At 38.8% G+C, this 27120-nt stretch overlaps 1 protein-coding gene across 1 annotated transcript; it reads right to left on the bottom strand.

Annotated features, from left to right (window-relative positions):
- Positions 1–197: 197 nt before the first annotated feature.
- aktip (akt interacting protein) lies at positions 198–7276 on the bottom strand. The gene is made up of 10 exons (XM_058088999.1): positions 7137–7276; positions 6472–6613; positions 5233–5441; positions 5050–5114; positions 4864–4964; positions 3532–3620; positions 3359–3457; positions 2286–2393; positions 2157–2217; positions 198–1232 (listed from the first exon to the last, which is right to left on the bottom strand). The coding sequence occupies exons 2-10, from the start codon at positions 6511–6513 to the stop codon at positions 1128–1130; spliced, it is 879 nt and encodes a 292-aa protein (XP_057944982.1). The 5' UTR covers positions 6514–6613; positions 7137–7276; the 3' UTR covers positions 198–1127.
- Between the last annotated feature and the right edge of the window lie 19844 nt (positions 7277–27120).

Raw genomic sequence — 27120 nt, 5'->3', positions numbered from 1 at the left:
TACTGTCAAAAAGTCAAAGATCCTCTATCACAGGAGTGCTCGGCTGTTTAAAAAGAAAATACTGACAAATTATGTCCATGAAGGGTAAAATCTGAAGTCTGGCATTGAAAATAATCTAAACTGTGATGCTGCAAAATCTTACAAATAATAAAAAAACGACAACAATACATACAAGTCAGATAAAACATAAGCGTATGGAGTATTAAATCAATATTTTATTGTCATCAAGAGAAAAAAGCATTGATCGATCTATGCGATACTGTCATTCACACACAATGCAAAGGATCTGTGGTGAACATCAGGTCGATAAAATAGTTTGATTTAAGATGGGAGGCTAAATGGCAGCAACATATTTGTCCTTTCACAGCGGCTATAAATAGATCCAGCGGCTTTTAGCACCATCTAATATTATATTCTTACACCAGTCATACAGTTAATTCATGTGCAACAGTGGGAAATGAAAAAATGTCAACAAATGTGATTATCCTTTGGAGTTGAATCCTTGAATTGTGTGCCAACTGATAAGGGTGCAATAAATCAGATTGCAATCATATTGGGAAAATACCATCTCCGGAAATCAAACCTTGAACCATTATTTACATAACCTATCCTTTAATAAGAATTCACCAATTTAAAAATAATAATAATAAAATGCTACTTTACTTCTAGAGCATATTTAGATCCATTCGGAAATATATTATGAACCGTAAGACGATGCTTTGCACATCATTAAAAATAAACCCAATTAGTAAGAAAACAATACAAACATTGCCATGATTGACAGATTGGAGGTCTTCAACCCAGCTGTGATTGACATTCCTGGTCTGATGAGTAGAACAGTCCTGAGCCAGAGAGAGAGAGAGCATGTGATCCACTGCACTCGCGTCTTATGAGACGACTCTTTGATTTTACTTGGAGACATCCATTTGTCATCTTTGCCTTACAAACTTGGTTTTTCCTTACGCTAAAGCTGTTGCGTGTTAAACTTTTAAAGCTGAGCAATAAAAACAAAAATGTTCCTTTTTCCTTCTCTTGAGGAATCCGGCTCACAAACATTGATTGGGGAGGCAAAAGTGGCATGGCGAGTGGTGCAAGTGCTTCCCTCTAGTGGCCGTGTGCGGGTTCAGCTACGAGGGGGGGCTGTCGTCTTTGCTGAAGGGCTGCGTCGATCCCGGTTTGACCCAGGACAGGCCTGTGCCCTGCGTTCCCTTGTGGTGATCCTCGGGTCGTCTCTAGAGGAAATGGGCCAGGTAAAAAGTTTTCTGGTAAAAGAATACACCTTTCTCTGCTGTGAATTGCACCCTTGGGTCGGTTTCTCCACCGTGTTGTTTTTAATAAATTAAGAAATGCATCAAAAAAAGTTAAATGACCATTATGTTAAAAGTTGACATCATAACTCGTCCCCGTTAGCCAACTTGCTAACAACTTCCAGGTTGCTGGTGTGTGCGAGTGACAGGAAGAAAAGCTCTGACTCACCACCTGTATGCATATATAAATCCCGAGACGGTGAATATAAGACGACTCATCATGGCTGTTTGAAACCGTTTTTTTCCTTTGGAAAATAAATAACGTCATATCTACGTCAGGCTGCACGGTGGTCGAGTGGTTAGCACGCAGACCTCACAGCTAGGACACCAGGGTTCAATTCCACCCTCCCCGTGCATGCGTGGGTTTTCTCCGGGTACTCCGGTTTCCTCCCAGATTCCAAAAACATGCTAGGTTAATTAGCGACTCTAAATTGTCCATAGGTATGAATGTGAGTGTGAATGGTTGTTTGTCTATATGTGCCCTGTGATTGGCTGGCCACCAGTCCAGGGTGTACCCCGCCTCGTGAAGATAAGCGGTAGAAAATGAATGAATATCTACGTCAACAAATACACAAGAGCTATGCTAACTGTTTATGTGCTAAACCATGAACGGTCTAATTTTCTGTCCTACTCATAGAAACGTCCAAATAATTTATTAAGGTCAAATCTAATGTGGAAAGGAAAGAGATCGGCTAACATGTTTAGCCCATTATCATCACTGGAAGAGAAGCTACCCAATAAAAAAGGAAAAGCATTTGTGATGTATTAAATAATGTAAAGCACATTTTCCGAACAAACGTGCACAGCAGTCTTCAGCTACGACAAGCTAAGAAAATAGAAGACACCTACTTTGTATGTGAACATTCGTTCTTTTGCTTCCTCGTGAACAGCTGGATTCCATGGAGAAAAGCTGCAGCAAAGACAACAAGACGGTATTATTTACCATCAGGTACACAAAAGGTGAAATAAGGAGGTTACCTTATTGCGTAGGGATCGTCTATCTTGGGCTGGTCAAACAGACGACTGTTGCATAGTTTCACGCTGTCCACCACTTTGCTCTTGAACAACTGCACGTCCTTCTCATAGCTGAGGGGACATCAGTTTTGAGAACTTAAAAGGTGCAAAACAATCATGCATAAAGCAAACACTCCAAAATATATCGGCAGCAAAGGCGTCTATAGGGGGAAAAAAACTGTGTTTAAAACACTAAAAACATTTCAGTATGTGGAGGAAAATGATGGAACAGACTGAGAAGAGAACTGGAACACTGACTTAATTTTAGGTTAGCCAAACTGGTGCACTTTGAGATCATTTATTTGATGTAAAGTGCATTTTAAATTAAATTTATTATTATTATTATTATTATTATTATGTAATTGTTCAATACGTCAGATGCTCATAACTCTAACAATCAGTGGCATGTGGTTGAAACATCATGATGTGCTTTTTTAACTGTGAGAAGTTGTTTTTAATAGTAAATTGTGGTGTATAAAATATACAAACAAGTACCAATACAAGTTTAACATTAAAAAATAAACACATTTTCCCAGGATGTATTGCGTCCATCCAATAAAATGCTTTGCTCAGACGCAATGCATGATGGTAAAAACTTTTACATCTTTTCCTCTTTGAAGTCATATTGGTAAACCTTTTGAGTGTTAAGTTGCTGTGTGATGGTTTAGCGTTCTTTGCAAAATGACACCGTGCATCAAACTGTAATATTGACAAGCTCATTGAGTTTTTTTTTCATAGCTCATGATTTGCTCCGGGCTGCACGGCGGACGAGTGGTTAGCACGCGGACCTCACAGCTAGAAGACCGGGGTTCAATTCCACCCTCAGCCATCTCTGTGTGGAGTTTGCATGTTCTCCCTGTGCATGCGTGGGTTTTCTCCGGGTAGTCCGGTTTCCTCCCACATTCCAAAAACATGCTAGGTTAATTGGCGACTCCAAATTGTCCATAGGTATGAATGTGAGTGTGAATGGTTGTTTGTCTATAGCTTATACACCAAAACTGATGGTACTTTTAGAGGTGATGACTTTGGACACTCACAGGACAGCAGCTTCTGGGTTGAGGGGTTCTGTGGTGTGGATCTTGTAGAAAATTGTACGTGCATACATGAGGACTTGCCAGATGTGGTTGTGATTCCGTCTACAAAAGGAAGATGCCTGTTGGAGATGTTCTATAAAGTTCATAGGTATAAAAAAAAAAAAGCATAGAAATACCTCCATTTGGTGAAAGCTCTTTTGACATCAAGTTCTCCAGAAACGGGGTCGACGAGCGGGTGGAAGACTGGCATGTCAAACACTAATTTCTGTAATAAACCATTGAAACAATATAAAATTAAAACCATTCTAAAAGAAAGCTACTGAAGAATGTATAATAGTTGAATTGGCATTTGACTTTTTTGGTTTTTAAATGCAGTTGAACCCCAGCTTCAGTTAACACTCCTCTTGTGTTAGGGTCGGCACCGACCCGTTTTACATTTTAATGCTTAAAAAGAATCACATAACATTTGTTTATTGCATCAAGGCTTTTTGACTTGGTCAAGAAACTCTATTTCAACAAAATAAATAATAATAATAATAATTTTTACTACATTTTAAAATGGTCTGGTTCAAATTATGACCACCGGGTTATAATAATATGACTATAAAGCAATATTTTGAGCCAAAACTGAAATCATAAGTGTACAATTAGCCAACACAATGACAACCAGCTCCTCTTCTCATCATGTAAGCTTCAGGGGATTCTCATTTTGACCGCTTTTCCAGTATACATGTGAGGTGAATTCACTCATTTGATTGGCTGATTTCACATTTACAATTTGGATCATGGAAAGAATGGCAAGAAGTACAGTAAACCAAGATCTGGACCTGTTCTGCTTTTTGATTTCACTTTATACTAAAGTTCTGTTGCTGAAAACACTAACTTTTTCTACTTTTTCTTGACATTAATAAATATGGGTCAAAATTCACCCAACACGATAGATGTTTCTTTAGTGATTAATACTAAAATGAGAAAATAAATGAAACTAATTGATTTAAGAGATATGTTCTATAGCCCTCAGTAATAGCCAGGTAACAAAAGAACCTTAAATTTATTAATATGATTTTTTTAGGTTCATTTTACCATTTTTGGAAATTGAAATCGAGGGGTATAGTGACAAAAAAGCCCCAAAATATACACCAAAAGTATTAAAATCAACATTTTCATGGATGAGGAAGCCTAAGAAGGTAACCAAGACATGAGAAGCAAATTTGATGGTAACTTATTGTTTTTAGTGTTATTTTATAGCTGATTTAATACATGGGTCAAAACCGACCCGGTAACATAAGAGATGATACCAGAAAGCTAACAAAAGAGGAAGGTTAAACAAGCAACAAATGATTAACTCCAGGGCTTCTGCTTTTACTGTAATTACTCGATAAGAAGCCTTGCAGGTTGTAGCTACATTTGCTGCATCATGAGCAGTCCGCATCCAGCGGCTTTATCTACCCGTAAATGCGTACATTGGTGTGAAACTCGTGAATGTGAATCCAGTGAGCACTACTCACTGGACAATCGCCGTCTGGATAGTTATCTGGGATGTACACAGTGAATTTAAAGACTCCATCTTGGTACAAGCCATGCCTGATGAATATGACTCCAAACCACACTAAAAACAAAGGAAAACAGAAAATATTAGCAGTGAAAGTGCAAGGCGGATAAAGCGACCGATTTCCACATGCAACAACACTCACTCAGCGCTGACTTGTAAGACGGCTGCACATAAATTCCAGGCAGTTTCTGCTTAATCACGAGTGTGCTGCAGGGCACATGACAGCCAAGTTCAAATCAATTTGAAACACAGACAGGGGAAAAAAAATGCATACAATGCTACTCTTTCAGCATTTTATAAAACAGATTCCTATGTAGAAACTTACAACTCAGCCAGCAGGGAGTACTCCAAGTAAAACGGTCCGTAGGGCACATGCTGGCTGTTGGCTGAGTGGGCCGGGCTGCCCATGCCTGTGGGCTTAGTGACGGCGGCTGCATTCTTGGGGATGGCTGGAAGCTGCTTCTTGCCGAAGGGCTGCCGGGGCGGGCTGGTTTTCTGCTCCCCGTGTCCGCCCTGGTCCTCGCTGTCAGGTCTCTGCAAAATAACGCAGCTGACATCTCAGCATGGGTGGCGCTTAAAGTGGGATCTACATGTGCTTTGAGCATCTTCTCAGGTTACGGTGCAGCTCATCGAGATGAGTCAAAGCGAAGGTGTGTTTATGTAAGTCAATCGTTTGAGGAAACGGCACCGTAGATATTTATAACTGTACAGAAAGACGTTGGGAATGTACCAGGAAGGTTCGGTGATGACATTCAACATTTGAAACGAATGCCAGCTGGCAATTTTGGTGGCCACGAATGCAACCTGTTACTGTTCTGGCTGCTTGCTTCATGGGTGAAGCAATGGCCCTGAATGGCGGTCTAGATAGATAGATAGATAGACTCCCTTTATTGTCATTGCACAAAAACACAGTAGTGAAATTGCCAACGAAATGTCTGTCCGTGTCTTATACAGCATAGGTTCCTTTGATGGTTTTCCGAAATTCCCGTTCGAACATTGCATCCTCACTCTTTTTCCACAAAGTCATGAATTAATAAATCAGTGCTGTTTTGTGGTTGAAAACGGCTTATTAGTAAAAACTAAAATGTAATGTAATTGTACTTATTCTTGGTCTAAACACTGCATTTTCAAGCACATAAATGGTTAAATTAAATGAATAAATACAAATAAAAGGCAGAAGAAGCATTCCAATTGTGAATATAGTATTCTAAATTGTCCACTTGGTGTTCAGTGAAACCAGGGCTAAGTTATTTATAAGTGTAATTTTATTTTTTGTGATTTTAGCTGACCTGGTATAATGTTTTCATATGAGTAGAACAGATTTCTAATGCCATAATGCCATTATTTTCTAATTTTTAACTCTTAACGGCTGACACCACATGCATGGTGCTTTCAAAGCCGGTGTTTTTGTGCTTTCAAGTACTTTTGGGCGTTTGTGTGTTTGACTGCAAAGTACACAGCTGACAGTTTAATGAGAAACTAGCAACTCCACAAAAATTGTTTTTACCATACCTTTAATTACCACCACAACTATCACATTTAACAGTTTTCTTAAATACCTTACCTTACGACTCGTATTGGCAGACATGCTCCAGAAGGGGTTCATTACTCATGAAGAGGATCAGTATGGTGCTCCCCCTTTCTCCCTTTAAGTAGGTGCCATGACAAGGGCTTTTCAGGCCATACATGAAACAAATTGTGTGGCTCTGCAGACAGAGAACAGATAAACATGTAACAATGTTACACAACACACCTCAGAACATCTGCACAAGGGTTGGTTTCTTGTCAAATTGTGTACGTTAACAATTGTATAACCACATTATTAATGCTCAAGTCGGCTAATAATTATTAGTAAATGTATACTAAATTAATTGTCGGCGTTCTAGATCGTCTGACAAGATAGCAACTTGGGTGTCATTCGCCTAGCCGGATGAGGGCTTACACTAGCAGGATAGCGATTGCTGTATCACGGATAACTTCTTATATTGAAGTTAATTTCCATTCAGAGCATATCATTGACTTTTCCAAACGGATGGTTAAAGCCCAATACATGAATTTATAAACAATTTGACGTTACCTCACCTGCTTCCTTGAACCAAGCCACCTAGCATTAGCTTTAGCAAGATCGATTTAGCGTCTGTGACAACGTGAATATGCCTCAAAATTTACCGCGCCAGCCTTCCGAGGATAGTCAACACACTTCCACAAAACTTTAAAAAAGCAGTTTACCTCAGTTTATGTGCTGCAAATACTCATCTGTTCGTCATCCCATGGGTGTAAACACGGCTAACTAGCTGATAGCATTAATGGAGCTAAACACTTTGACAGCCGGAGCTCAAACTAACTTGAAGCGGAGGGGCGTTTCTATGTATCAGCGAGCATTCTCATTGGTCCGGTAACGTGGCATTCGTGTTTTTGATTCGTCGGAATTCAGTCACGTGAAAAACAGGAAATGGGACATCGGCGACAGCGACGACTTGTGGAAGAAACATGAAAAAAAAACAACAAAAAAGTACACTTTTGGAGAAACAGACACTTAGAAGGTCATTTAATCATTAACTATATACAAAAGCACTACTATAAATTAGTAACGCTATTCCCTCAGTAGGTTTCACAACTGGAAGTGGACACAAGGCTAGCAAACACCTGTCACTATTAGCAGCTGTCAAGTGCCAAGACATCAAATTACAGTACTTTTGTCCATCAAATAAAGCCAGGAATAGAAAGTGACGGCGGGTGTGTAAGGAACTTATGCTTAAAAATATGTCAGAATTAGAAAAGTAAGTGAACAGTCACTAGATAACTTCCAAATGGCGGAAAATCTCAGGTATTTATGACACCCCCATCAAAGCCTTTTATCAGTATATTTGAGAATTCAGAGAACATTGACAATACTTGCAATAAATTAGCTTGACATTTACACCCACGCACACACCAACAGGAGGCCATCAAACGAAATGCCTCCCTCATGCAAAATAAGATAACAAAATAATTCAGTAGCCAGCAAGAGGCTTTATTCACCCTGTACAGTTGTTTCAGCACTTTTGTTCCATAGAACAATGGCATGAACAGAGTGAGCCCTATTGTCGGTCATACAGTCTCTTTGTCTCAGTGGGTGGAGGCGGGGCCACTAGCATACACACAGTGCAGAAGAGTGTAACCTAGTCACCTTGCGAGTCGCCACAGCAGATCTTTTTGATTCGCATATTGATTTTTGGCTTGAGACCTTTAAATAGAGTCCAATATGTTATATATATATAATATAATATATTTTTAAGGTTTCATATTTTGTCATTTTCTTCTCATGATTATGATTTTATTGCCGTAATATTTTGACTTTATTCTTCTAAAATTTGAACTTTTTCCACAATATAATTTTAATTGACTTATTTTTCTTATTTGAACTTCATGCAACTAAAATGTAATTTTTTCTCATCCTACATCATTTTCGTAAAACTTTTTATTTTTCCTGTTAATATTTTGGCATTATTTTTTTAAATAAAATTATTGCTGATTTTTTAATTTTTTCTATTTTTTTCTGTTAAGTTGCATTTTTAGAATGTATTTTTAAAATGTTGTATTTTTAGAATTGTCATTTTCTTTTCACAATTATGACTTTATTGTCGTAATATTTTGACTTTATTCTCCTAAAATTGGAACTTTTTCCACAATATAATTTTAATTGACTTATTTTTCTAATTTGCACTTCATGCAACTAAAATGGAATTTTTCCTCATATTACAACATCATTTTCATAAAACTTTTTATTTTTCATGTTAATATTTTGACATTTTTAAAATAAAATTATTGCTGATTTTTTTCCATTTTTTTCTGTTAAGTTGCATTTTTAGAATGTATTTTTAGATTTTTTTTCACAATTATGACTTTATTGCCGTAGTATTTTGACTTTATTCTCCTAAAATTGGAACTTTTTCCACAATATAATTTTAATTGACTTATTTTTCTTATTTGAACTTTATGCAACTAAAATGTAAATTTTCCTCATACTACAACTCCATTTTCATAAAACCTTTTATTTTTCCTGTTAATATTTTGACATAATTTTTTATAAAATTAGTGCTCATTTTTAATTTTTTTTCTATTGTTTCTGTTAAGTTGCATTTTTAGAATGTATTTTTAGAATGTTTTATTTTTAGATTTTTTTTTCACAATTATGACTTTATTGCCGTAGTATTTTGACTTTATTCTCCTAAAATTGAAACTTTTTCCACAATATAATTTTAATTGACTTATTTTTCTTATTTGAACTTCATGCAACTAAAATGTAATTTTTCCTCATACTACAACATCATTTTTGTAAAACTTTTTATTTTTCGTGTTAATATTTTGACATTATTTTTTATAAAATTAGTGCTGATTTTTAAATTTTTTGTATTGTTTCTGTTAAGTTGTATTTTTAGAATGTGCCGTAAGCCAATAAAAAAAGACATCACAACCCCCGAGCCGCACTTTGGACACCCATGTGCTTAAAGACACTTTGATGAACAATACACTCTTGGCATTAGCGTCGGTTTAAATTGAACGTTTCGGTGCGCTGCACAGCAACCGTCCCTCGAGGGAAGGGTGCATCCAAGCCATCTGTGTCTCGCATTTCTTTTAGTTTTTAACCACAATTTCTTTGGCACTCGCTTGATGAATTGATTTCCTTACAATTACACCTCATTATTTTTCCGGGTGAGGGGAAAAAAACTAATTTAACGCATGAGCGACTGTATTAATTGGTAGGGATGACATTGTCCAAGTTTTGGAGTAAATACAAATTATTGACCTCATCATTGTTATTTGATTGTATATTGTCCCATGTACACTTGACTGACAAAGCTAATTAGTGTCCTGCTTAGTTTAGTTTGCGCAGCAGAGGAGGCAAGGTCACCGCAGTACTTTTGACACGTACAAATCAAAGACGACCACAAAAACAAATAAGTTTATGGCGCCTTTGCCTTCCTCGACATTGAGCTAAACTATCCGAGGCTAACAAGGGTGCAAATATCCACACCACTGCTTTTGTAATGAGGTGTTTTTTTTTTTTTATTATTCTTTAGCAAATCAACTTGTGACCTTGCTTGGTCAAACAAATATACTAATGAAAGTAATTACAGCGGGGAGATTGGATTGACTAATTGAACGTGTGACACTCTGCAGTTTTTTTGTTATTAAACTGCCAACCGTCAACTTTTTTAAATGCTATGACTTGCTCATTTATTTTAGACACAAACTTATTTTGAAATTGGATGTTTATTTAAAGACGTTTTGACATCATGTATTTGTTTTAGCGCTCCTAAATTTAGAAGGAAAACTACATTTATACATAAATAAGCCACATAGTTTTATAAGCAGCAAGTGCCTTTGTCATAAAACAGCATATTGTGGCGCGCACAAATCCATAAAAACAGCTCTGTAATTGACAGGAGCCGATCATCAGCTATGAAAAAAACTCCCGACGAGCTTGCCAACCTACCTGAAATTTCAGGGAGTCATTGCGCACGGTGATTAAACTCATCACACAGCAACTTAACACTCAAACTTTACAGCAAAAATATACTAATAAGAGTTTGTTTGGGGAAACCATTTCTTTGTAGGGGCATAGACAATGGTCGATGGTGCTACAATGCTGCCTCTGTCCACCAGAGGGAGCCAGAGAACTCGGAATCCAAAGCCTAGAGGGAGGCTGACGTCATTGCAGCGCCCCAATAAATGCATTGCTCATACGCAATACCGGAATTTAGAGTACATATTTTATATACAGTATAAGTTAGCCTGGCAAAGGCTTTGTTTGTTTATATTATTGATGGTTTATATAATTGTGACATAATAATGGTGGTATTTAGAGGTTGATTGGTGCTACAATGCTGCCTCTGTCCACCAGAGGGAGCCAGAGAACTCGGACTACAAAGCCTAGACGGAGGCTGACGTCATTGCAGTGCCCCAATAAATTAATTGCTCCTGTGCAATACCGGAATTAACAGTACATATTTTATATACAGTATAAGTTAGCCTGGCAAGGGCTTTGTTTGTTTATATTATTGATGGTTTATATAATTGTGACATGATAATGGTGGTATTTAGAGGTTGATTGGGTTACTTAGTCGAGGCCGTAATGGTTGTGGTTTGGGAAAATCCTTTCCAAAATGTCAAGTAAACAAGAAAATGTACAGTTTTTACGGTTTTTGTGTACCGTACACAAACACAGACTCACAGTGATTAATCTCATCACACATCAACTTAACACTCAAACTTTACAGCAAAAATATACTAATAAGAGTTTGTTTTGGGAAACCCTTTCATTGTAGGGGCATAGACAATGGTCGATGGTGCTACAATGGTGCCTCTGTCCACCAGAGGGAGCCTGAGAACTCGGAATCCCAAGCCTAGACGGAGGCTGACGTCATTGCAGCACCCCAATGAATGCATTGCTCATACGCAATACCGGAATTTACAGTGCGTATTTTATATACAGTATAAGTTAGCCTGGCAAAGGCTTTGTTTGTTTATATTATTGATGGTTTATATAATTGTGACATGATAATGGTTGTATTTAGAGGTTTATTGGGTTGCTTAGTCAAGGCCGTAATAGTTGTGGTTTGGGAAAATCCTTTCCAAAATGTTAAAGTAAACAAGAAAATTTACAGTTTTTACGGTTTTTGTGTACCGTACACAAACACAGACTCACAGTGATTAAACTCATCACACAGCAACTTAACACTCAAACTTTACAGCAAAAATATACTAATAAGAGTTTGTTTGGGAAAACCCTTTCATTGTAGGGGCATAGACAATGGTCGATGGTGCTACAATGCTGCCTCTGTGCATCAGAGGGAGCCAGAGAACTCGGACTCCAAAGCCTAGAGGGAGGCTGACGTCATTGCAGCGCCCCAATAAATGCATTGCTCATACGCAATACCGGAATTTAGAGTACATATTTTATATACAGTATAAGTTAGCCTGGCAAAGTCTTTGTTTGTTTATATTATTGATGGTTTATATAATTGTGACATGATAATGGTTGTACTTAGAGGTTTATTAGGTTGCTTAGTCAAGGCCGTAATAGTTGTGGTTTGGGAAAATCCTTTCCAAAATGTCAAGTAAACAAGAAAATTTACAGTTTTTATGGTTTTTGTGTACCGTACACAAACACAGACTCACAGTGATTAAACTCATCACACAGCAACTTAACACTCAAACTTTACAGCAAAAATATACTAATAAGATTTTGTTTGGTGAAACCATTTCTTTGTAGGGGCATAGACAATGGTCGATGGGGCTACAATGCTGCCTCTGTCCAACAGAGGGAGCCAGAGAACTTGGAATCCAAAGCCTAGAGGGAGGCTGACGTCATTGCAGCGCCCCAATAAATGCATTGCTTATTGTGACATAATAATGGTGGTATTTAGAGGTTGATTGGGTTGCTTAGTCAAGGGCGTAATGGTTGTGGTTTGGGAAAATCCTTTCCAAAATGTCAAGCAAACAACAAAATTGACATTTTTTTTTACTGTTTTTGTGTACCGTACACAAACACAGACATGTTTTCACTACAACGAAGCCTTCCATCCGAGATGGTCTGCAGTGCAGTGAAACATCATATCTTCATATTAGTCTGCCTAGTCAACAACAAAAAGCAACCACTCATTTTATCATCTAATTGTTTGCATTTCTCATTCATAATATTCAATCTGGACAGCTGGTGGCATAGTTAAACTTGGAGATGAAATATGTTCCTTCACGCTCGTCTTTTTTTTTTTTCTTTCCCCTCCGAGAGTTTTAGGCCTGCCGATTTTCACATCCACAATTTGGTTTAAATGACAGCTGGCAGTCCCCCGTGGAAGCAGCCTTGGCAGCCCGAGCGCACAGAAAAGAGTGAAAACGGATGACTCCATATTCAGATAATGCTTAATAACAATGTTAGTTTGAATAAAGAAAGCCAGATCTGGATTCAAATGTAATATTCATTTTTGGACATATGAACAACTGGGGAGCACGGGTTAAAAAAAACAAATCCACCCAGCCGGCAAATCCTTCATATAGCAATAGTCTGTTCTTATCCCCGAGGCTATGGCCGGGCTAAAACCTCAATGCAGCAATTATTTGCTGTAATGACTGCAGTTCAAATAAGCCCGGAGATTTTATTAAACCAAATGAGGGAATCGTCTGTGTATTATCGCCTCGTGATTGACAGTGACAAGTGTTGGCCACACTTGGATGTGAGCAAGACGAAGACGCTCTCGATAATGTTAGCCCCTGATAAAGTTGCCCGGGTAAAAAAAAAAAAAAAAAAAACCTCATTCAACAAATAGAGAAGTGTGAGCTTTGCGCATATTAATTCCAATTGTCAGTGAAGAAGCAAGAGGAGACATAACGGGGGTGGTAATCTGTCAGCCACTGCCCTTCTAGTCATTCACTGACTGGCATTTTACACAACTAATGAAAAAGAAAATCCATTGTGCTGATCATATGCATAGATTTCACTCCATAATAATAATAATCACGCTGAAATAGACATATTCATAATAAAAGTAAAGGTCACTCTCCGCCACTCATAAGCTTCCTAAAGCTGCAACCTTTTGCAAGAGCAGATTCCCTGATAAAAATCTCAACAACGCAAGGGTGCATAGTTCTAACCTATGGAACTCAACTTTTCATGTGTTTGGTGCTTGTGTGTTACATGCAACACAATACATACAATCTAAATACAAGACAATAAAAACAGCCATCTTTTCATCCTTCCTACGTCTTTATGTAGGTCACATGGGTCCCCCCCCAATCCCCCCCCCTCCCTCCTGATGGACGTTCCTGACGTTATTACTGCATCGCCGCGACTTCCAACGCTGAGCCCCGTCTGCATATGCATCATACATTGGCATTTATTAGTGCCATGTACTAAGTACAGGCCATGTTATTGAATTTGAATATCATCTCCTAACCACATTCGGAGGCTCCCGGAAATATATTCTATTAAGATGAAGCAATCGCGTTTAATAACACCCAAACTAATAAAAGGAGAGCAGATCAGAAATCAAATTTAGGAATATTGCATAGCGGCAGGAGTGATCCAAAAGAAGAGCCTTGTCTAATATGAAGATATTTCTGGAGCTGTCAACGTCTGCCATTGTAAGTACGCATGCATCTTTGTTAAATGGTCGTCTGCCTTGTTAGCATCAACAATCAAAACAAAAACTTTGGCTGACCCGGGAAATGTCCGGAAAAAAGGTGCGTAGCTAGGATTTTATTTAGTTTAGTTGAGTCACCATAGATGCAATCATACTGTGTGTTGGCTACCAAGCTCCGGCACACTTTTTCTGTGTGTTAGTAATCAACAGTAGAACAGAGATAAGTTCCAGGAAAATATCAGCTCCTAACTAAAAACACTTTGACACAAATATTTCTTGCCTTTGTACATATTTGGTATTGAGTGAGTTAATTGGCTCCTTGTTACAGAAAGAAAGGAGAACATGTAAACTCCACACAGAGATGGGGTGAAATCGAACTCGGGTCTCCTAGCTGCGAGGCCTGCACGCTAACCACTCGCCATGCGGCCCCAAAGTAAAGATCAGGAATAAACATTTGTGTTTAACTTTTTCTGTTTGTTAGTAATCAACAGTAGAACGCAGATAAGTTCCAGGAAAATATCAGCTCCTAACTAAAAACACTTTGACACAAATATTTCTTGCCTTTGTACATATTTGGTATTGAGTGAGTTAATTGGCTTCTTGTTACAGCAAGAAAGGAAAACATGTAAACTCCACACAGAGATGGGGTGAAATCGAACTCGGGTCTCCTAGCTGTGAGGCCAACGCGCTAACCACTCACCGTGCAGTCCCAAAACAAAGATCAGAAATAAAAGTTTGTGCCCAACTTTTTCTGTTTGTTAGTAATCAACAGTAGAACACAGATAAGTTTCAGGAAAATATCAGTTCCTAACTAAAAACACTTTGACACAAATATTTCTTGCTTTTGTACATATTTGGTATTGAGTGAGTTAATTGGCTACTTGTTACGGCAAGAAAGGGGAAAACCCACTCATGCACGGGGAGAACATGTAAACTCCGCACAGAGATGGTGTGGAATCGAACTCGGGTCTCCTAGCTGTGAGGCCTACGCGCTAACCACTCGCTGTTCAGCCCCAAAACAAAGATCACAAATAAAAGTTTGCATCTAACTTTTTCTGTGTGTTAGTAATCAACAGTAGAACACAGATAAGTTCCAGGAAAATATCAGTTCCTAACTAAAAACACTTTGACACCTTTGAAGCCTGCGCGCTAACCACTTGTTCGTCGTGCAGCCAAGAACAGATTGTAGAAAATACAAAATACAATTTCTATCACCGTGTTTCTTGTATTTCATCCAAGGGTAGCTTAGCCACTAGATAGAGTCACTACTATATTGTTTAATTCCATTTCCGCTGGGATTAATTTAATTGGGAATAATTTTTTGTTTTATAATTTTTTTATAATTTCGTCAATGTTAGCTTTTTTTTCCGACTTTGTCTAATCCAAACAATAAATGACTCATACTATTTCGAGGTGCCACTCATCCCGCCAGTCCCATTCTGTGGTTGCCAGATAGAAATGATCGAATGTCACTCCTACACGTCACCGACTTCCCTCAAGCCCATAATTCCCCCTTCCTGAGTCGATGCGGACAACATTCCGTCACTCGCTTTTTCACTTTGGTGTGTGTTTGCACCACCACCCTCCGTCCGTCAGACCCGTTCAATCGCTGCGTAAATTCGGACTCCCGCCGGATCCCGGGACTGTCACTCGGCGCCGGTGCGGTGCCAGGCATTGATCGGCGTATATATCTTGTTCTCTACTTCGCCAACCTTCATCAACAGATGTGACTGCAGAATTGATTGCGAAGCGAGTCAATGACTCGAGTCTCTTCGGAAACATTTTTATTTATGTTTGTGTTTATGTGGATAGCTTAGAGGGCCATTAGCCGGATTACCTTTGAGACTTGGCTGAACAACAGATGTTCAAGGACGGCTCAATCAATTTGCCTTGCAAGACGGCTGCCGTTGCCGGAAACAAGTGATGGCTTTACAAGGGAAAAAGAAGGACTGTTGTTTTTGGAGCAGTGGACCGACATTTTGCTGCTACAGTCGTCTCAATAAATCATGCTGTTTTATGGCTGGATATGATAATGTGCGTATTTAAGCAAATGTTACATATTCTTTTGCTTAAACTAAGCACTTTCTAAAACTAAACTCTTTATAAAGCTAGAACTGGATCTTAATTTTCTTGGATTATGTCTACTATTTTGCGTAATACCAGTGTAAAGGTGACTAAAGGGTATTACTTTATGTCTAATAATGTTAAAAACTGTATTCAGAACAGGTTCTCTTGCTGTAACTACAAAAATATTGAATATAAATCCTAATTGGTCTGGAGCCAATTAACTCATTCAATACCAAATTTGTACAAAAGCAAGAAATATTTATGTCAAAGTGTTTTTAGTTAGGAACTTATATTTTCCTGAAACTTATCTGTGTTCTACTGTTGATTACTAACAAACAGAAAAAGTCAGACACAAACTTTTATTTCTGATCTTTCTTTTGGGACTGCACGGCGAGTGGTTAGCGCGCAGGCCTCACAGCTAGGAGACCCGAGTTCGATTCCACCCCATCTCTGTATGGAGTTTACATGTTCTCCTTTCTTGCTGTAACAAGAAGCCAATTAACTCACTCAATACCAAATATGTACAAAGGCAAGAAATATTTGTGACAAAGTGTTTTTAGTTAGGAACTGATATTTTCCTGAAACTTATCTGTGTTCTACTGTTGATTACTAACAAACAGAAAAAGTTAGACACAAACTTTTATTTCTGAACTGTCTTTTGGAGCTGCACGGCGAGTGGTTAGTGCACGGGCCACACAACTAGGAGACCCAAGTTCAATTCCACCCCATCTCTGTATGGAGTTTACATGTTCTCCTTTCTTGCTGTAACAAGAAGCCAATTAACTCACTCAATACCAAATATGTACAAAGGCAAGAAATATTTGTGTCAAAGTGTTTTTAGTTAGGAACTGATATTTTCCTGAAACTTATCTGTGTTCTACTGTTGATTACTAACAAACAGAAAAAGTTAGACACAAACTTTTATTTCTGAGCTTTCTTTTGGGGCTGCACAGCAAGTGTTTAGCACGCAGGCCTCGCAGCTAGGAGACCCGAGTTCGATTCCACCACATCTTTGTGTGGAGTTTGCACGTTCTCCCCGTGCATGAGTGGGTTTTCTCCGGGTACTCTGGTTTCCTCCCACATTCCAAAAACATGCTAGGTTAATTGGCGACTCCAAATTGTCCATAGGTATGAATGTGAGTGTGAATGGTTGTTTGTCTATATGTGCCCTGTGATTGCCAACAATTGAATTGTGTGATAGCTAGCTTTGGCATTCCTTGTATGGAATTCTATCCATGTCGATTCGATTGTCGATGATTTCATGTCATCGGTAAAAAATAAAGTGCAGTACTTGGCTGCAACCAGCAGAGGCACTTGACTGGCACAGTTAGCACGTCAGTAACGTTGCAGAACTTTATGTCAATATTATTTACGTTTGCTGGGATATTAAACTAACAACACCTGGCAAAGTTACAATTAATCTTCCCGAGCCGAATCACGTCGATCATTTCGTTAGCATACTAATTTAGTACCTTTACTTAACTGAAAAAAAAAATCCAATAATAATACCTACACTATATGTGCGGTACGTGTTTTAGCGTCTTGAAAATCATTCTTGCCGTTGAGTACAAGTACTTTCTTTATTCAATAAAGCTTCGATAGAATGAAACACATTTAATAGGTTGTTAATTAAATCACTCGCAGAAAAGGCCCGGTTGTAAGTAAAAAGATTATCAAGCAGCCGCAGCCTCTAGAAAAGCCCAATTTCATTTATGCAGAGTAGCATATTTTAATTACTGCAGCATCGCTATTAAATTCCAATGAATGTTTGATATGGATATTTTTCATTATAGTCAAATAATCTCAATTTGACATAAACTGTAATTTCTCCGAGAAAATCACACTCTTTCATTTCCTTTTTTTTTTTTTTTTTTTTCAATTTCCCCCCCTGCCCCTCCATGAATGAAATATGTTGCACCATCTGTCTGTCAAGTCTGCACTTTCTTATCTGCTCACTTATTAAAATTAAGTCTCAACGCAAAACGGTATTTAAAAAGTTGAAGTGAAACAATTTGCATCGGGAATGTGTGTGTGCGAAAATGCTAATGCCTTCTTCGCCGCTAAGCCTCCAAATCGCTGTCATCCGTTCTGGAGCGGTGATTGCTTTCCGCGTGGATGCCTTCATTTCATTATTGCTAAAATTACAAACATAAAGAATATCGCTGTAATATTTCTGCTTTTTGTAAAAGCTCAATCAACCATAATGTCCTAATTTCTTTCGCCGCGAACCTCATTTTATATTATCTCCCCACTCAAGAAATGGATGTCCCAGAAGGGATTTATTTCATTTATCGGGATTATTGAATTAAATTAAACGAGACACACTTAGCACAAGCAGAACAGAGGTACCTTATCCACTAAGAGGGTAAGGCCCGCTCTTTACTTGCTATTTAGGCAAACACATTAGGCGCCAATGCCTTTTGTTGGCGGCGCCTGCGTTACTGAATAATTCATTCATTAAGAAAAAAAAAAAAAATTGTAGCAAGAGTGGGTTGTTGAATGGATTTTTAATTCAGCTAATTCCCAACTGCAATATGTTCTTGCAATATATGTTCTTTTAACATGCATAAGACAATTTAAAAAAATAACATGATATGTTTTTACATGTTGTTGAACGCAAAAATATTATTTTAGGCCACTTAGCTATCAAAAAACTGTTAATGACCCCTTTGAAAACTGCTGTTCCTTCACCCAGCAGCAGATGGCAGCCTGTTTCCACTGTTGAAGCCCTTGCAAGCTGAACCACTTCTTCCCTATGAAATGCATTCCCATTTATTATAATTTTACCTTTTTGAAGCCAGTACTATAATAATCACCCCCCCGACATTGCTACCACACAGGCCGACATGTGGCGGCCCTTCTTCCTTCGCAGGCCGACCCGAACCGCAACCACGATGTGAGGTCCCCCCCCAATACGCCCCAACATCAAGGCTAGGCTAACCATCATAAACGGTCATACGACACACCTGTGGGGGTGCGTTCAAGAAGCCTTCATCCACCCACACTCTCGCTGCTGGCACAAATTAGCAGACATCCTGAGCGGCTGTGGCGAGCGTGTCGCTTTTTTTATTTTTATTTTTTTTTAAAAGAGCGACAAAAATAACAGGGCGGGGTGACAATAGCGTTGTCACATGTGTCCGTCGCATTTTGCTGGATGTCAACAAGTTCAGGGCTTTATCTCGGGTTTTAAACCGCTGCACGCTGACACATCACAAGACTCTTTTTATTTCCGAATGCTGACCAGAAAGAGAATGTTTAAAAATGGACGCCAACCTGAAATAGGATTTATGTTCTTTGGGTAACTTTTCCTACATCCTGACCCCTGGTTCCCTAACGTGACCCCCCACAAAGTTGGACGTGTGTGTCAAAATTGGTGATTTTATCACAATGTTTCGTGGTAGCATATGAACACAGTTTTACATCTTTATTTATTCATTTTTGACCTGTAAAATTCACAATACTGCTAAAAAAACACAATATATCGTAATGTTTCAATCATTATTTCTGGAAAAAATTGATGCACATTATTATCAAATATCACAATAATAATAATTTATAATACTTATTTAGAATTTGCAATAATAATTTACACTACAGGCCTCTCACACAGTACTTTTTAAATATTTTCCATTTATTTATGAATCTATTTATTCAGGACAGTGCACATTAATGGACATCTGCAACCAATACAAACATAATCTGCAGTTCCCAGAGAAATAACAGTATAAAAACAATACACAATAACAATAAAAAACACATAATAAACACAAAATATTAAAAGGCTAAAATTGTTGTGTGCTTAATCCACTATTTGAGATTTGTAAGATCGTGTATTTCTGAGAATTATTATCTTATTATTTATTTCAACTGCTTCTAATACTGGTATCAGAATATTAAATACAAATTATTAATATACATTATATATATTTATCAGCATATATTGTAGAGTATTATTTTATTATTTATTTATTTTTCAGTATTTATTTCACTAAAACAGAAAAAATATACAGAATACTATTACATCTTGTATTGTTTTCCTTTTCTAATAAATGCCTTACCTCTAATAAACCTCTTGACATCTTCTTGAATTTATTTATCCCAACCCATTCATAAGAATGTGGTATAATAAACTAATAATACTGTAAAACAATAAAAAACACTTTCCACATAGGCCTCAAGTCTAATAAACGGCCAACCTCTAATAAACCTCTTGAAATCTTCTTGAATTTATTTATCCCAACCCTTTTGTAAGAATGTGGTATAATAGACTTATAATACTGTAATACAATAAAAAAACACTTTCCATATAGGCCTCAAGTCTAATAAACGGCCAACTTCTAATAAACCTGAAATCTTCTCGAGTTTAATTATCCCAACCTATTTCTAAGAATGTGGTATAATAAACTAATAATACTGTAATACAATAAAAAACACTTTCCATATAGGCCTCAAGTCTAATAAACAGCCAACCTCTAATAAACCTCTTGAAATCTTGAATTTATTTATCCCAACCTATTTCTAAGAATGTGGTATAATAAACTTATAATACTGTAATACAATAAAAAAACACTTTCCACATAGGCCTCAAGTCTAATAAACCGCCAACCTCTAATAAACCGGAAATCTTCTTGGATGTATTTATCCCAACCCATTTGTAAGAATGTTGTATAATAGACTTATAATACTTTAATACAATAAAAAAAAACTTTCAATTTTTTGCTCAAGTTTAATAAACGGCCAACCTCTAATAAACCTCTTGAAATCTTCTTGAATTTATTTATCTCAACACATTTGTAAGAATGTGGTATAATAGACTTGTAATACTGTAATACAATAAAAAACACTTTCCATATAGGCCTCAAGTCTAATAAACGGCCAACCTCTAATAAACCTGAAATCTTCTTGAGTTTATTCATCCCAACCTATTTCTAAGAATGTGGTATAATAAACTAATAATACTGTAATACAATAAAAAACACTTTCCATATAGGCCTCAAGTCTAATAAACGGCCGACCTCTAATAAACCTCCTGAAATCTTCTTGAGTTTATTTATCCCAACCTATTTCTAAGAATGTGGTATAATGAACTAATAATACTGTAATACTATAAAAAACACTTTCCATATAGGCTTCAAGTCTAATAAACGGCCAACCTCTAATAAACCTCTTGAAATCTTGAATTTATTTATCCCAAACTATTTCTAAGAATGTGGTATAATAAACTTATAATACTGTAATACAATAAAAAAAACACTTTCCACATAGGCCTCAAGTCTAATAAACGGCCAACCTCTAATAATGAATATGTGTTTTTTTTAAACACCGTGATTGAGTGATCGATAAAGACCGGTGTCCCGTGGCTTAGCGGTGTAAGTATCAACACGCTTGAGGCCCTACGACGTGCATTAGCATCATAAGCCGAGGTTCACACAGCATTTGCGATACCTCCGTGGGCGGCCATGCTTCACGTCCCCACGCTCATGCGGCCGCCTGCTAAATAATGTGCGCTCATTTGACGGGGGTCATTGGATAGAGATTCTGGCGCCTGAATAATTAATAGAGACAATCTAAGGAGCCGGCTTCTGTTTCTGTCCCCCCCCCCTTTCGCTATCGCCGGCTTTCAATACAGACTTCGCCGTCTGATTCAAACCTCCATCACAACAACGCTGTAGGTCGACGGGTGCGACGACAAGATTGTCCCGAGCATGACCCAGAAGACGGAGTAGAGCAAACGCAGCCACGGAATCTATTTGCATTTTGAAAGTAAAAGTAAAACAAAAGCTATTACAGCGGCAGCTCTGTTTAGCTAAGTAATTGCTTTTCATTATTCACGGTGCAATTGATACCCGCAGTGTATCTTGAAAGTGGTGCAGTTGTTGGAGTGAGGCTGGAAATGAGATCTTTTATTGATAGTCCCGTGTCTCAGATCTGATTGGTACAAATGCTGGGTGACAAAAAAAAAAAACAAAAAAAAACGGTTGATCGTGATTGTGTGTCTGTTTGTGTGAATACTAATGTCAATCTTTGGGGTTTCGAAATTTGGAAATTTGGAACGTGAAGATTGCTATTGATGGAATTCAACACAAAATCTGGGGCAGGCGGAATCTACAAACTAATGCAAACTTTTGCTTAACTGCTACTGAAAGTCCCTGAAACAACGCTCTGATGTTGTAATGTTTAGAGTTGGATATCCATTCAGTATATTCAGAAAAAAATGAATATTTCTTCAAAATCCTTTGACATATTAAAGATTTACGGTAACGCTACTGATATAGACACCCAGTGCAAATGCTGGGTGACAAAAAAAAAATGGTTGATTGTGATTGTGTGTCTGTCCGTGTGAATACTAATGCCAATCTTTACGGTTTCGAAATTTGGAAATTTGGAACGTGAAGATTGTTATTGATGGAATTCAACACAAAATCTGGGGCAGGCGGAATCTACAAACTAATCCAAACTTTTGCTTAACTGCTACTGAAAGATTTACGGTAACGCTACTGATATAGACACCCAGAAATCAGACACCCGTTTCCAGAGTCTTGTCAACGAGGCTTAGCTACATTATTTTGGCCTCCAGAACCAAGTGTCCAATTCCTGTGTGGACATTGTTCAAAAACTTCACAGGCAAATTCCTCTGGCGTTCATCATGGCGAATTCCCTTGCCACATGTGTGTAAATCCTATTGAGTTCAGTCTTGGTTGGTTGTTTGGCGGAGATCTTGAGATCTTTTATTGATAGTCCTGTGTCTCAGATCTGATTGGTACAAATGCTGGGTGACAAAAAAAAAACAAAAAAACGGTTGATTGTGATTGTGTGTCCATTTGTGTGAATACTAATGCCAATCTTTGGGGTTTCGAAATTTGGAAATTTGGAACGTGAAGATTGTTATTGATGGAATTCAACACAAAATCTGGGGCAGGCGGATTCTACAAACTAATCCAAACCTTTGCTTAACTGGTACTGAAAGTCCCTGAAGCAACGATCTGATGTTGTGATGTTTAGAGTTGAATATCCATTCAGTGTATTCAGAAAAAAATGAATATTTCTTCAAAAATCCTGCGACATATTAAAGATTTACGGTAACGCTACTGATATAGACACCCAGAAATCAGACACCCGTTTCCAGAGTCTTGTCAACGAGGCTTAGCTACATTATTTTGGCCTCCAGAACCAAGTGTCCAATTCCTGTGTGGACATTGTTCAAACACTTCACAGGCAAATTCCTCTCGCGTTCATCATGGCGGATTCCCTTGCCACATGTGTTTAAATCCTATTGAGTTCCGTCTTGGTTGCTTGTTTGGAGGAGCAACGCTTGAACAGCTAGGGACGGTAGCCATAATACCCCCCCAACATGGTTGTCAGGGCCTGTGTCCCTTCCTTGCCGGCACGGGGGAGAATAGGGTGATAAGTCGCAGGCTCCACGGTTAAAAAAAAAAAAAAAAAATCGCAGTAAGAAATAGAGCTCTTTAAAACATCCACCAAGACAGGAAGAATGACACTTAGCCCTTAATCATCTCTCTGTCTGCAGGGATCCCCTGTACTTTTGTGTCTATTGCAGATAATGGCCTTTCCTCACTTGACAGCGTGTCTTTTGCGAGTGCAACCAATGCTTAAGTGTATCAGGGTGACAAAGCGATGCCAGATTCAGTGGTGTCGCAGCCCGTCATGTTGTGACAACGCTGACAGCTGCGGCGTTAAGACGGGGCAGGGCGGCGGCTGTTAAATGGAGTTAGAATAGATAGTGCAGAAAGACCCAACTTCCAGAACAACACTTTCCCGAAGGATTAGATTAGGAGCGGCAATGTGCAACCCGGTAACACCAGCTGGAACCGTGCAGTGGAGGACTCAGAGAGAGGGGGCAGTAGGGGGGAATCTTGGAAGGGAACGCCGCAATGCTGTATGTGTTTTAAGAGTAAAAGCAGAAGCAAACAACATGAATGACTATGATTTTCATGTGATTGATTTCTCATGCACTGGAGTGGCTGGCAAGGTCTTCAAGTGTGCTGGATTAGGGAAGAAAATGGGAGTGGAAAAGTCCCAACCATCTTTGTACTCTGTATTCATTTTTTTCCCCCGTCATCTTGTCTGATAGCATTCTTTCGAGGTCATTTTTACAAGGTTCAAGGTGTTTCCTGTTTGTCTAAAACAGTAACGACAAATTGTATAAAGGGCATATGGCGGGCCAGATGTTGTGGGAGTTCGCCATTGCTTGACCTCAAACTAGACTAATTCTGCATCGACCTCAGAACAAGCGCAGGAACATGGCGACGACCGCACTGCTGTTGCTCTGCAACAAAAGTCTCAGAGTTTTGGCGAGGGGTGCATACAGCTACACTTTACGATGGGCTGTGGACAGTTTCTGCATGTGGGTCATCTGGTGCATCTGGTCGAAGTAGAGTCGAAGTAGAGGCCACGGGTTGCTAATTTTAGGAAACTTCGCCTAACTTAAGCTTGGTTCATCGCAGGCCTGATCACAGTCTTTCGTTTCTACCATCAGGCATTTTGTTCATTCATTTTCTACTGTTTGTCCTCACAAGGGACACGGGGGTGCTGGAGCCTATCCCAGCTGTCTTCGGGCGGGGTACACCCTGGACTGGTGGCCAGCCAATCACAGGGCACATATAGACAAACAACCATTCACACTCACATTCATACCTATGGACAATTTGGAGTCGCCAATTAACCTAGCATGTTTTTGGAATGTGGGAGGAAACCGGAGTACCCGGAGAAAACCCACGCATGCACGGGGAGAACATGCAAACTCCACACAGAGATGGGATGAGTTAATTGGCTCCTTGTTACAGCAAGAAAGGAGAACATTTAAACTCCACACAGAGATGGGGTGGAATCGCACTTGGGTCTCCTAGCTGTGAGGCCAACGCGCTAACCACTCGCCGTGCAGCCCCAAAAGACAGATCAGAAATAAAAGTTTGTGTCTAACTTTTTCTGTTTGTTAGTAATCAACAGTAGAACACAGATAAGTTCCAGGAAAATATCAGTTCCTAACTAAAAACACTTTGACACAAATATTTGTTGCCTTTGTACATATTTGGTATTGAGTGAGTTAATTGGCTCCTTGTTACAGCAAGAAAGGAGAACATTTAAACTCCACACAGAGATGGGGTGGAATCGCACTCGGGTCTCCTAGCTGTGAGGCCAACGCGCTAACCACTCGCCGTGCAGCCCCAAAAGACAGATCAGAAATAAAAGTTTGTGTCTAACTTTTTCTGTGTGTTAGTAATCAACAGTAGAACACAGATAAGTTCCAGGAAAATATCAGTTCCTAACTAAAAACACTTTGACACAAATATTTGTTGCCTTTGTACATATTTGGTATTGAGTGAGTTAATTGGCTCCTTGTTACAGCGAGAAAGGAAAACATTTAAACTCCACACAGAGATGGGGTGGAATCGAACTCGGGTCTCCTACCTGTGAGGCCTGCGCGCTAACCACTCGCCGTGCAGCCCCAAAAGACAGATCAGAAATAAAAGTTTGTGTCTAACTTTTTCTGTTTGTTAGTAATCAACAGTAGAACACAGATAAGTTCCAGGAAAATATCAGTTCCTAACTAAAAACACTTTGACACAAATATTTGTTGCTTTGTACATATTTGGTATTGAGTGAGTTAATTGGCTCCTTGTTACAGCGAGAAAGGAAAACATTTAAACTCCACACAGAGATGGGGTGGAATCGAACTCGGGTCTCCTACCTGTGAGGCCTGCGCGCTAACCACTCGCCGTGCAGCCCCAAAAGACAGATGCAGCAATTATGCAGGATTTATGTGTGAAAAGTGCTACTGATACATAGAATATATATTTTGAATAGAAACTAACTATACGGGGGAACCTGTGTGGTGAAAATGTCTCAGCCGACAAAGAGTACAATGACTTGCGGATGCCCTCATTGTTGTGCAAAGCCTGTTACAACCAGGACTGGAGCTCGTCCTATCACTGAGGGCTCTGCGGCTGACCATAAAATGCTTCCAGATTTGTCACACATGCGCGCACACATGCACAGATTCATTGTTCGGAGTCAAAATGCTTCCAGTAAAACTTGCATCTATCAAGTTGAGCTCTATTTTTGAAGTATGGCGCTAGCAATGATTTATGGGAGGGCCTTTGGACTCCTCGTGCGCTCGCCCTCCATCATGAGCGAAATCCGCTGCTGTAAAAGTAAAATACACTCCGGCAAACTGAGTGAAAATGTACAAAGTCATATTTTATTTAGGCTGGGCTTTGTGTGACAAGTTGCTATTTGCCATTGGGAAGGGTATGGGAGGTCCGGGAAGCTATTGATTATTTAAATAAAGGTTCAGTTCACTGAGGTGGCTTGAACACATTGTCTCCTGTACTATAAAAAAACAGGAAGAATGAATATACTAAAAAAATTATAAAAACAGACCTTCCTCCATTTGCCACAAGCATATGCAGCGGATAATTTATTAAAAATCGGCCTAATTTTCTGTGACATATTATATCTTTGCCTCAGTAATCGTGAGCCCCATTTCATTGAGTGAATTAGGTGCTCACGGCTCGGTGCGATCAGGGACCTGGAAAATGAGTGTTCACAGCCCGCTAATGGTCGGCAGATGAAGCAGACAATCATCTTTAATGTTCAACAGCAACACAGAGCGGAGCCTGATATAAAACTGGTCTATTATTACCATTGTATTATTATACTGGCCTGGTAGGGAGAAACATACAGGAGCGTTCCGGAAGATGGACGATTGATTATATGGTTGGCTTAGGTTATTGCTAATGGTGCTTGGGTAGAAGTGTCAGCGTTTAAGCCGTTTTAAAATTCAGAGTTAAAAGATAACAAATGTCCAAGCATAACACAGATTTATCTTAACAAGATCCTGAGTAAAAATCACAAATTCAGACTGGAACCTTGGTTAGAGTACGCCCTGGTTAACATTCATTCATTTATTCATTCAATTTCTAGTGCTTTTTCCTCACGTGCTGGAGCCTATCCCAGCTGTCTTCGGGCGAGAGGTGGGGTGGGGTACACCCTGGACTGGT

This window comes from Doryrhamphus excisus, chromosome 12, assembly GCF_030265055.1.
Source record: "Doryrhamphus excisus isolate RoL2022-K1 chromosome 12, RoL_Dexc_1.0, whole genome shotgun sequence".
NCBI lineage: Eukaryota > Metazoa > Chordata > Actinopteri > Syngnathiformes > Syngnathidae > Doryrhamphus > Doryrhamphus excisus.
Note: the sequence above shows the minus strand (reverse complement) of the source record. Positions and strands in the feature narration are given on the sequence as shown.

What these genes read in the sequence shown, in the direction of transcription:
- aktip (XM_058088999.1), bottom strand. Translation starts at nt 6,513, where the DNA reads ATGAACCCCTTCTGGAGCATGTCTGCCAATACGAGTCGTAAG. An exon ending in ATCCAGACGGCGATTGTCCA is followed by an intron (nt 3,621 to 4,863) that starts GTGAGTAGTGCT and finishes GGTTTATTACAG; the next exon opens with AAATTAGTGTTTGACATGCC. An exon ending in AGAGCTTTCACCAAATGGAG is followed by an intron (nt 3,458 to 3,531) that starts GTATTTCTATGC and finishes TTCCTTTTGTAG; the next exon opens with ACGGAATCACAACCACATCT.